At 35.8% G+C, this 12161-nt stretch overlaps 1 protein-coding gene across 1 annotated transcript; it reads left to right on the plus strand.

The window, feature by feature from the left end:
* Window positions 1-3304: 3304 nt before the first annotated feature.
* On the plus strand, window positions 3305-12120 carry LOC107875634 (DDT domain-containing protein PTM). Its single transcript, XM_016722421.2, has 10 exons — window positions 3305-3457; window positions 4070-5008; window positions 5672-6376; window positions 6524-7769; window positions 8671-9055; window positions 9184-9308; window positions 9407-9873; window positions 9954-9982; window positions 10085-10549; window positions 10649-12120. The coding sequence occupies exons 2-10, from the start codon at window positions 4200-4202 to the stop codon at window positions 11614-11616; spliced, it is 5199 nt and encodes a 1732-aa protein (XP_016577907.2). The 5' UTR covers window positions 3305-3457; window positions 4070-4199; the 3' UTR covers window positions 11617-12120.
* The last annotated feature ends 41 nt before the right edge of the window (window positions 12121-12161 follow it).

Below are 12161 nucleotides of genomic sequence, written 5' to 3' on the forward strand. Positions count from 1 at the left end.
CACATTTACTATTCCCAAATATCCCGGCCACCGTTTTATAGTTTTGAACGTGCTCGATTATATCCAAAACCTATCCGTTTTTGAAAATCTTTATATCATTGAAAAACTTATTCAATAACCTTCGCATGGAACCATCGACGGGCAAATTCCGGTATAAATAAAATAAAAACTTAATTCCATATAAATAAGACCAATACACGTACTTGAATACGTCAATACACGTACTTGAATACGGGGTGTTACATAACCCATTTAATTCTTTAGCCCGCTACTGTTGGGTTGGACCAACTCATTTTGACAGCTCAATTACAAAGTAATATAAAAATCTCAACTAATTATGTATCTTTATTGAAATTAAATGGGGAGCTAATTATGTATCTTAAAAGATTAAATCGAAAAAAGATGTATCTGAAACAATTTGTGTATCTTTACAAAGAAAAAAATGCATTTTTGTTTGATATATCAGGAGCTAATTATGTATTTTGACAGATCCAAAATTGAGATTTTCAGTAATTACGTAAAATATCGAAAGTTTCTGTAATTAAACTCTAAATTTTCAAAAATTATATTGTTTGTATTTTTTTTTTAGTCTTTGATGTCCAAGTTGAAGGCCATAAATGTTTTCACTGTACAGAATGTCAAATATTGAGATTTTTATATTATATTAAATATTTATGATAAATCATATAAATTTACTATAATCAAGCAATTTAACAAAGTAAACATATAATTTGACTAACCATGGTCAAGTATTAAAAACAATATGCGAACACATTTCATATATTTATTAATTTTATATAGATAATAACGGATGGAAATAATTATAGGAATTGATTTCCACGACTTGTTTGAATGGGAAAGTTTTGGCGGCTAAGACATAACCACTGCAGGATCTTTCCCGCCAATATTTTTCTTTTTCTTTTGTGGACCCCCAATTCCACTTCATAAATATTCCGTTATTGTTCGGTGTCACTAGGACCATGATTTTGAGTTATATAGGATCATATATTTCAGTGCTTCATCTCACATATAAATATAATGATGCTAAATGTTTTAACTTACTTATTGCCTATTGGTGATTCTATACTCAAATTTCGTTTGAGGCTATTGCTGAAAAATTGATGGAATTAAGTGTAATATATTCTGAAAGGAAATAAGTAACAAAGTTGTGGCATATAGTGTTGTGTAATATACCATAAATTTAACTGTAATTGAAAAATAAATAAAATATATTTGGATTGAATTACATATATATTGCTTTCTTTGAAGAGATTTAAATTTACTGCGGTATAATTTACACCAATTCAACAGTAATTCTTAATATATACCATCTAGGATACAACAATCCAACAATGTCGAACAACTCTAAAATTATTAAAAAATTCAAAACTCCACCAAAAGCACATCTTCTTCAGTATAAAATTACTCTATTTTATATAATGAATAAGTTGGAGATTTAAATTTTTTGTTTCCTCTTAACTCTTTATTTCACTCTATATATATACTACAATAATTTTTCACACTTTACATATTTCCCTAATACAGAAAGAAATATCCTTTATATGGTTAGAGAATTTCTTCCATATAAATATGAAGATAATAGGTAGTATTGTGAGATGTAGTAGAGCAACTGATAGGAGGGAAGAACACGTCTTATGGCTACATCAAGAATAATTGATCACTTTTTGTCAATTTATATACCATTGACATGTGTACTTTAATATTTTAATTTAATATTATTAAAATGCTTAGCCACTAATTCTCCATTAATTTTAATATTAAAAAAAGAAAATTTATAAATTTAGTTGAAAGGAAAACTATTGTGCATACTGAAGGTGAAGGTGCACTCTTCACTAAACATTTAGTTAGTAAAAGAATAATCTTTACTTCAGAGTTAGTGTTGATCTTAGATTTAAACTATGTCTACTTAAATGACATTAGCTCCGATAGTCAATGCATTAAGACATTGTGCTATCCCAAGTTTTATAGGTAGTTTTTAAAAATAAATAAAATTTCATGAAGCGCGCTATTTCCACACTAACACCATTGAAATTTGTCGAAAGTATTAGTGTGAGCTTAACAACTCACTCATACGAGTCACAAATTTTCATTAAGAGTGTTTTAAACTCAAACTCCACAAACTATTACAAGGGAAAAAGTGCACTCACATCATAATAATGAGAGAAAAATAACAGCGCATGTTACAACAAATGATCGTATACATGATTCGTTTTTTTTTTTGAATTTGGCTATAAAATCTCTAATTTCATATTAAGTTTCCTCATGTATGACTCGGGAACTTTTAAAATTCAATTCATCATCTCAATTTGTTTGAGATCCTTTTTCTTATCAAGATTTTAGTCTAAATCTAATTTAACACGATTAATAGTATATCACAATCTATATGATCTCACAATAATGTATTTTCTCCTTACCGGTCTGAACATCAATTATATACCCTACCAATAATATTAACGCCGGCACAATTAGAGTCCATTTGGATAGAAGTAAAAAAATAATTTTTTAGCTTAATGATTAAAAACTTAAAATAAGTGCTTATAAATTAAGTAGATAAGTGTTTGAATGGAAGTGGTGAAACTGACAAAAATTGTTGATGTGTTTGGTAAGCAATTAAGTGATGTTAAGCATTTTTTTTGTTGTTAAAATGACTTAAATGTGCTAAAAGTTGTTAATATCATAAATAAAGTGAATTATTTATAATTTTTAATTCTAAAATAATTTTTTTGAAATAAACCTCCGATATAATAATGAATTCGATAAAAACAAAGAAGAACGGTGAAGAGGAAATTGGAGGGAAGAGATGAAGCGCAGCGGTAAAGAGAAAAAGAAAAAAAAACTATATATCTAAGGGTTACAAGTTTAGGATATTGGAGGAAAATATAGGGGATAAAAAGATAAATATTTTGGTCAAACCTAAATGAATTTTCATTTAAAAAGCAAAAAGTTGGGGTATCCAGTTTCTCATGTTTTAATTTTTTTAATCAGTTTTTAACTTTTTTTAAGTACTTTTTAATTTTATTAAACTCCTTAAAAAGTTTAAAAAGAGATTAAAAGCTGATTTGATCATATTTTAATACTATCTGAATGGACTCTTAATCAAAATTAGTGAAATTAATTTTCAAATAAAGTGATACAAAAAATTAAATTAAATTTATTTTATTTATTTGGAATTCAAATAGCATCCCACACCGCCAAAATCGCGCGAGTGAGGAGTTAGAAGCTCTGAGTTACCATATATATTTCAAAGCCCACTATATATATATATATATATGATGGAGAAAAGCCCTATTCATTCTAAGCTCCCCGTAGCAGAGTGAGGTTTTGCGGTTTAGGGCACAATCAGCTTCACAGTTTTCACCACAACTCTTCACAGAAGAACCGTTTCATATCCTTTTAATCTCCTTCGATTCGATGACGCTTCATCTTCTCTAACAAGGTAAGCATTCAAATTCACTGTGTTTGTTTGTGTGTTGATGTTCAATTTATATATCAGCATAGAGCGAATGTATGTGCGCGAAAGCTAGCCCAGACACAGAGGTTTCAAAAGAAATAACAGTGCGAGTGTATGTGTGGATACTCGTGTATGAACATATCATGTTCCTGATCTCTGTATAATGGTAGACGGATACTTGTATGTTTAGGTTGAGTTCAAATTAAATGTACAGATTGAATGCTTCATATTCTGCTGATTTTTATTTTTTTTTGATTTGTTGTGATCTATGAATGAAGTCCTAAAGTATTCGTTGTATATGTGAAATAGGTGTGATCGGAACAAGTATTTGTGTGTGTGTGTGTGTGTGAATGTTCAATTTATGTATCAGTATAGTGTGAATTATCGGTATAATGTGAATGTATTTATGGATACTAGTGTATGAACATATCGCATAGTCCTCCCTGTATAATGTCAGACGGAGACTTATTTGTTTGAGTTCAAACCTTAATTAAATGTACATATTGAATGCTTCATATTCTTCTCATTTGTTTTTTTGTTTGAGCTATTGCAGTCAATGAATAAAGTCCTAACATATTCGTTGTATATGTAAAATAGGTGTGATACGAACTAGCGGAAGTAACAAGGCGGTCATTAGTGTGGTGGAAAACTTGGTTTTTGTGCTATTTACAGAAAATAAATTGGTGTACGGTGTGATTTGGATAGAATTGTGAATTGGATTGGTGGAATGGAGGTTGCCATGGACAGATCAGAGAAGCGAGGTAGAAAAAGGCGAAGAAACAATGTTCGGAATGTTCCGGTGGTTCAGGAAGGGAAGAAACGGGCCGTAGTGCCGAGGCCTAAGGTCTTATTGGGAACATATATTAGGAAGGAATTTAAGGGAATCGGGATATACTTGGGGAAAGTCATATCTTATGATACTGGCTTGTATAAAGTTGTATACGAGGATGGAGATTTTGAAGAAATGGATAGCAGTGAAGTGAAGGCGGTTTTGTTTGAAGATAAGTTGAATGGTCAATGGTTGAAAAGAAAGAAGAAGCTCGACAAATTAGTAGCTAGAAAAGAAGCAACAAGTATTAAGTCTCGAGTTGAGCCAGTTAACCGTGTAATTGATAAGTCCAAGGCATCAGTTTCAAAAGATCGGGACATCGGTTCTTCAGATAAACTTGAGGTCGGCCTACTAGGATGTGATTCTGATTTGGTGAGTGATTTGTCTGAAGATTATATGGAGCAGGATTTGAGTTCAGAGGTAGAAGTGCCTCTATTTCCTGCACCTCAACTGCCTTCTTCATCTGGCAGTATTGGTATTCCGGAGGAGTATGTATCGTACCTGTTGTCTGTCTATAGCTTTTTACGGTCATTTAGTATCAGACTGTTTTTATATCCATTTGGACTTGAAGATTTTGTCGGAGCACTCAACTGTTCTACTCCAAACACATTGTTCGACTCTGTTCATGTTGCCCTGATGTGTGCTTTGAGGCGCCACCTCAACAAGCTGTCATCTGATAATGCTGTGCTTGCATCAAAGTTCCAAAAGTAAGCATATCTGATTATTTCATGAAGGATTTTTTCATCATGTGGTTGATTGTTTTAATGAAATTCTTTTTTCATAGTACTTTTTCCCTTGAGAGGTAAGTGCTGCTAGCAATCTTCCACAAAAATATATGAAACCTGAAGAATATCTAGAGTTCTATTTTCAGAAGAAACTAAAAGCCAGATAGTTAGAGTTGATCAAATTGATAAGGCCAATTTACCTATTGCATTTATGACATAATACAGCTTCATTACTGCTTGGTCTGCCTGCACTTGCTCAGGCTTGACCCGATTCTGCTGCTGATACCTACCTAAGGACATTGGAATGCCATGATTTTCTAATAGCCCTTTGTCTAAAAAATTAGATCCAAATACGACATTGCTTTTCTTTAGAATGTGGATGAATAGTTTCTACTATAGTCATGCAACTTTATTGGCAGAATCCAATATTACCTTTCGGTAATGACATGATATTTAACTGTCCTGTGTTATCCTTATTGAATTATGTTGCTGATATATCTTTCTGCGGATGAGTAATAGCCGAGGAACTTCCCTTTGAATTGCATATACATGCTTATAATTCCTGTATCACTTCATATTAGGTGCATTATTGAACGAACACTGATTGGTGAAGAGTCTGAATTAACTTATGTTGCTTGCTGTTAGGGACATTGATTGGGGCCTGCTTGATACAATGACTTGGCCAGTGTACCTAGTTCATTACTTAACAGTAATGGGATACGCAGATGAACCTGGTTGGGAAGGTTTTTATCCCCATACTTTGCAAAAGGAATATTACTTGTTATCTGCTGGCAGGAAAATCATGGTTTTGCAGATCTTGTGTGATGATGTTCTACATTCTGAAGAACTAAGAGCAGAAATTGACATGCGTGAAGAAGCAAATGTAGGTACAGAGTCAGATATAACTATAGGTGTTGCTTCTGTCAGTGCACCAAGAGTTGTTCATCCCAGATATCCTAAAACTTCTGCCTGTGAGGAACAAGAAGCAACCGAGCTTTTTAAAGAAAATAATGAAAGAAAGCAAAGTTGTAGTAATGATATTTTAGGACCCAAGGTTAGTAGCCAAGATCATGTCTCTGGTGCAGATCAAAACCGTAACATTGATGAATGCTGTCTCTGCGGCATGGAGGGGACTTTGCTTTGCTGTGATGGGTGCCCATCGTCTTACCATGCAAGGTGCATTGGAGTTAGCAAAATGCATATACCAGAGGGGGCATGGTATTGCCCTGAGTGCATAATCGATGAAATTGAACCAAATACTATGAGGGGAACAACTCTGAAAGGAGCAGAGCTTTTTGGTGTTGATTCCTATGGACAAATCTTCATGGGTACTTGCAATCATTTGCTTGTGTATGTCCTCTGTAACTTCTTTTCCAATCTACTCTGTTCAGTTGCCTTATTTGGCTATGGGCTGATCTTCTATTGGAGAAATAGTTGAGGCTGCAATCAGCTTTAGCCCCGTTTCTTTCTGAAATGCATTCTGATCTTTGGTTGTAGGTTGAAGGCCTTGGCTGGCGCAGACACTATATTCAGATACTACAACAAGAAGGACATTCCCAGAGTTGTGCAAGCACTTAATGCAAATGCACAGCACAGTACTTCATATCTGGAAATTTGCAACGGAATAATGCAATACTGGAGAATTCCTGGCAATGTTTCTTTCCCTGATGGTGAACTAGCTGAAATTGGTTCTGAAAGATCTAATGGAACAAAATGTAATAGTTGCTCTACATCATCACTTAATTCATTGGTCAAGGAAAGTCCTGAGAGAGGGAATCCTGGAAGTTGTGTAACTGAATCCGGCTCAGAAGATGCTTCTATAAGTAATTTATCAAAGGAGCCTATGCTCAATGAGACTCTAGGTGCAGTTATCCAACCTGATGGTATTTGTTACCAGGTAAAAAGTGATTCTATGGCAAGACAGAGTAATGCACCTATAGACTTGCTTCCATCTGCACAAGTTGGAGTGAAATATATTGCACCTGTTGGTTCAGTTGGTCAGCAGGTCATTCCATCTGAGCGGATTCAACAAGATGACACAAACTTGGTAGATATTGCTACTTGTACATCAAGAAGCAGTGGCAACTTTGTGGAACAAGTTAATAGCAATTGTGCTGGTATTGCAGTATCTGTTGAGTGTGAAAAGGCTCATGGCAGACCCGGCAGAATAGGTTACAGAGAACCCATTGGTGGCTGCTTGTACATGGGGTCATCCTTTAGACCTCAACGATACATAAACAGTTATCTGCATGGAGATTTTGCTGCATCTGCTGCTGCAAATCTAGCTGAACTTTCTCTAGGAGAAAACCAAGGTAATGAGAGTCATGCTTCAGACAATAGGCAGAAACTTTCTGCTAATATTTTACTTCAAGCAAAAGCTTTCTCATCAGCAGCGACACGCTTTTTCTGGCCGAATACTGAAAAGAAGGTTGTGGAAGTACCAAGGGAAAGATGCAGTTGGTGTCTTAACTGTAAGGCTGCTGTGACTGGTAAGAAAGGATGCTTGTTAAATGCTGCAGCATCAAATGCCATTAAGGGAGCAGTGAAGATACTTGCTAGTCTTCGTTCTGCAAATGCTGGGGAGGGAAATCTACGTGGTATTGCCACATATATTATATTGATGGAGGAGACCTTAACTGGTCTGACAGTTGGTCCTTTTCTAAGTACAGCTTTTAGAAAACAATGGCGTAAACAGGCAGAAGAAGCTACTAGTTGCACTGTGATAAAGTCTCTTCTGCTTGAAGTAAGTCATTGAGGAAATTTTATTTATGTTGGTTTTATTAGATCCTTGAGAAAGTGTTTGTCACCACATGCTCTCTTCATCAATTCTGTTTCTTGGTTGACTAGATTTTTAACAGTTGTTTTTGATTATCACTTGTAAGCATTAAAGTTTGAAATAGTAGTATTTTCGAGAATATAGTCCAGAGTTGTATGATGTTTAGATTTAAACTAGGTTTGTTTCGAGGAAGGGATGCGAACTCATTTTGTTTGTTATAAATGGGGGAGTTCCACTCAATTCCAGAGGGTTTGAAAGTTCTTAAAGGTATTCCTGTCTAACTCTATTTCCCATGCTTCCAAACAATAAAGGCGTATAGCAGTTGATTCCCTCTTCTCTAACTTCCTTGCCTCTTGCCTCCTTTTTCACCTCATCCAAACGTTATTCCTTTACTGAATTATAAACTAACCAGTATTAGACACTGTAGTGGTTTTAAGATCATATAACATTAGCATACATAATATAACTTTTGTCTCAAGTTTGCGCTAGTTTATTGAGGAATAATTTTCTGCCACAAGTGCAGTAATGACATGAGCCATGTGCATTGTTACACTAGGGGCTCGTCAAACTGAATTCAATAATGAATCTGGCATAAATACTACACTGCAAAATCCAAATTTGATTAAGTTGCACTGTTGATTTGATATTCTACAAATTTATGTGATAAGAACTGAATACTTGTTACTCTATTTATAAACTGGTGACTTTACATTTAAATAAGAAGCCTTATCCTACTTTTTCTACTCCTAACTGTTGATTTTCCAAAGTGCTATTGGATACAATTGTAGATTATAACTATTATTTACATAAGATGTTGCCTATACATAGTATGTTCTTCATGCTGAAGAACATAGTGTATGTGTTGCAGTTTGAGGAGAATATCCGGTTTGTTGCTTTTTCTGGTGACTGGTTTACGCTCGTTGATGGTGGGGCATCAGAATCTGCCATCACTCATTCAACTGCTGGTGCTGTGGACTCATCTCATAAGCATAAATCAGGGAGGCGGGGTAGAAAACGATCGTCGATGGTTAAAGCATCTGAATCTGTCATCGCTCATTCAACTGCTGGTGCTGTGGACTCATCGCATAAGCATAAATCAGGGAGGCGGAGTAGGAAACCATCGTCAATGGTTAAAGTAACTGCTGATGATTTCAAAGATAAACAGGACTTCACTTTGTGGAGTGGAAGCATGCTCTCGAAGCTTATCTTCCATACTCTAGCCCGATCAGTGTTGAAGAAAGCAGCGCGCCAAGGTATCTTGTGTACCCAATGAACCTATGTTTGTCCTCCATAGAAAATTTAATATATTTTGTTTTCATAAATTCAGTGGAATAAAAATTTTGGAGCTGGGAGAATACACTAACAACTTTTACTTGAGCAGGTGGTCTGAGAAAGATACCTGGTATTTATTATGATGAAGGGTCCAACACTGCCAAAAGAAGCAGGCGACTGGCTTGGCGAGCTGCAGTTGATTTGTGTAAGACAACATCACAACTTGCACTTCAGGTGATTTATGACATTGCAATAGATGATTTAGTTCCTTTCTTTCTACAGAAAAGTCTGAGTCAGGCTAAGTTTTCTTACAAGGTTTGGTTTTGCAACAGGTTAGGTACCTCGATATGCATGTGAGATGGAGTGATCTTGTTAGTCCTGAACAGACCCTCCTAGATGGAAAAGGTCCTGAGTCAAAAACATATGCCTTTAGAAATGCTTCCATATGTCATAAAAGAATTGTCGGAGATGTGGTCAGATATAGTGTTGCTTTTGGAAATCAGAAGCATCTCCCATCTCGTGTCAAGAAGAGTACAATAGAAGTAGAGCCAAGCCAGGATGGGGGAAAGGAAAAATATTGGTTTTCTGAGTCACGGATTCCTTTGTATATAATAAAAGATTATGAAGAAAACTTGGTAAAAGATCTCCCCTCAGCCAACAAGTTCGTTAATGCACTTCCGAAGTTGCAAAAAAGCTTCTTGGTGGCTTCTTGTAAAGATATATTCTCTTATCTTGCGCAGAAGAGAGATGGCAATGCTACGCATTGTTGTGCTTCATGTGAAGTGGACGTGTTACTCAGGTACCCATTTAATGTATATTTTAAAATTCTTTTTTAGCTCTTTTACACAATCCTTTATTGATATGATCCTGCTTCTCCAGGAACACGATCAAGTGCACTACATGCCAAGGTACCAGTTGATCAGCTACTTAAGATATTGTTATTTTTGGCTCGCACATCAGTCTGTCTATCAGCAATTGGCCTATTAAACTTTTGAGAATGTTTCTTATAGGTCTATGTCACAAGCGATGCACAATTAATTCAACAGTTACTGCTAAAGAGGAGACTGAGTTTATGGCCTCCTGCAAACAGTGTTACCAGAAGAGAACTTCAACACAATCTGAAAGTAGTCATGAATCTCCTACTAGTCCTTTACTCATGCAAGGAAAAGATATTCCAGTTCCAGTGTCAGCCAGAAAAGGAGTAAAAGTAGGTAGTTCTAGTAATCCATCTGCATCCAGTACGACTCTAAAGCATTCTTCTAAGGTGAAGCATGCTAGTACAAATTTGGCTACAGGCTGGAAGCAACACTGGGGTGTTATTTGGAGAAAGAAGAATGAGGGTACTGGTGATTTTAGATTTAAAAACATTCTTCTGAGAGGCAATCCAGATACTGATTCGTTAAGACCTAAATGCCGCCTTTGCCGTAAGCCATATGATCCTTATCTAATGTACATCTATTGTGAATCATGCGAATGTAAGTTTTATTTCTATGCAGGAATCTTTTTTTCTTTTTGTCTTGAGTGTATTGGTTACCACCTTTCTTTGGGTTGACAATTAATCTTTTGAGTTGCAGCTTGGTTCCATGCTGAAGCTGTCGGACTTGAGGAATCAAAGATTTCTGAAGTGGTGGGGTTCAAATGTTGCAAGTGTCGTAGGATTAGGATGCCCATCTGCCCTTTCTTAGATCCAGAAAGCAAAAGACAGTTAGAGGAAAAGAGGACGTGTGCAAGGGCTTCAAAGAGGGATAGTCGACGAATTGAGCCTGATTCTGGGGTCATTTCAGAGCTACAGAAAGATGACAATACCAGCACTCCAGCAGTGCCTGTGGAGGTATCCCCATCTTTAGAGGATAATAAGCCTCTTGTTTCCACTGTTGCAGAGCTTACTGAGCACTTTACAGTGGGTGATTGTGAACTGAATGCTGAAACTTATGATACTGATTTGAAATCTTCTTCTGAGTTATCCACTCCTCTTGGAGGAAACACAATGGTTCCTACAGAAGAAATGCCAATTCATGTTGAACTGGCTGCTAGACAGCTAGTAAGGACACATGTAAGACTTGAGAAGGACTCAGATACTCCTTTTGCAAATACTCCATCAAATGTTGATTTATTCACCCCTTCTATAGTTGAAATGGATACTTCAAGGGAGTGTTCCGACGAAGATGGTCATGAATGCAAGTATATGGAGTTTGAGCCTCAGACATGTTTCGCTTTCAATGATTTACTTGCATCTGATGATCTTGGTCCATTGGATGGAGTTGACTCGTTAGCCACTTTAAACAAGAAGGGTGAAACATCATCAAGGTTTCTACCTGATAAGAATGCTGATACGTCTTATGTCAAGCACGAGTCTGCAATTAGCAGAATATCTGCTGATGCTTTTGCAGTTACTTGTAAGATGTGTTCACGTAACGAACCACTCCCTGATCTTTGTTGTGAAACATGTGATATATGGATCCACCGTTATTGTTCACCATGGAATGAAGAGGAGTCTGGAGAAGATGATTGGAAGTGTGGCAACTGTAGGGAATGGAGATAATTGTTGCTGAATCTTCACTATGTAAGGTGTTGCATCTTGGGCATGCATAATGGCTGATTGAAGGGGCTTACCATTGATACTTTACATCACAATTGGAGAATGAATCAAAATGAGCAAGCCACTCGTGATGTCTGCCAAGGAACTTTTAATCAAGTTCCATCGTTTGGTTAGGACTGATTTTGTCGTAAAAAGGGTATAATTTTCCTGTGATGAGTTGATTCAGAAAAGCTAATCATGCACAGATTCTTTTAGGAAAAGATTATTAGGAGGTTGTGGTAATTTGCTCCAGCCTTGACGGATAAGCAACCCTTTCCATTGGTGCTTATCTGATATTTTTACTGTAAAAAGAGGTCTACAGGTACCAGTTCTTTTCTTTATAGTATTTTTTTAAACATGACCGGAAGAACTATAAATTTAAACTGAAATGGGACACTTGTGATGGATAGAATTTATGTACTTGGTGGCTTATGATTTTACAGTCAAATGATCAAGTGATTCTTCTTATCTTTGCAATTGTACACCAACCTTGCCTAGAATTTTAAATA

Source organism: Capsicum annuum, chromosome 6, assembly GCF_002878395.1.
Source record: "Capsicum annuum cultivar UCD-10X-F1 chromosome 6, UCD10Xv1.1, whole genome shotgun sequence".
Taxonomy (NCBI): Eukaryota; Viridiplantae; Streptophyta; class Magnoliopsida; order Solanales; family Solanaceae; genus Capsicum; species Capsicum annuum.

Excerpts from the sequence above, each read along its gene's own strand:
- LOC107875634 (XM_016722421.2), top strand. The coding sequence starts at position 4,200 with ATGGAGGTTGCCATGGACAGATCAGAGAAGCGAGGTAGAAAAAGGCGA. Across the intron at positions 5,009-5,671 it reads CTTGCATCAAAGTTCCAAAA|GGACATTGATTGGGGCCTGC; the intron begins GTAAGCATATCT and ends GCTTGCTGTTAG. Across the intron at positions 9,309-9,406 it reads CATCACAACTTGCACTTCAG|GTTAGGTACCTCGATATGCA; the intron begins GTGATTTATGAC and ends GTTTTGCAACAG.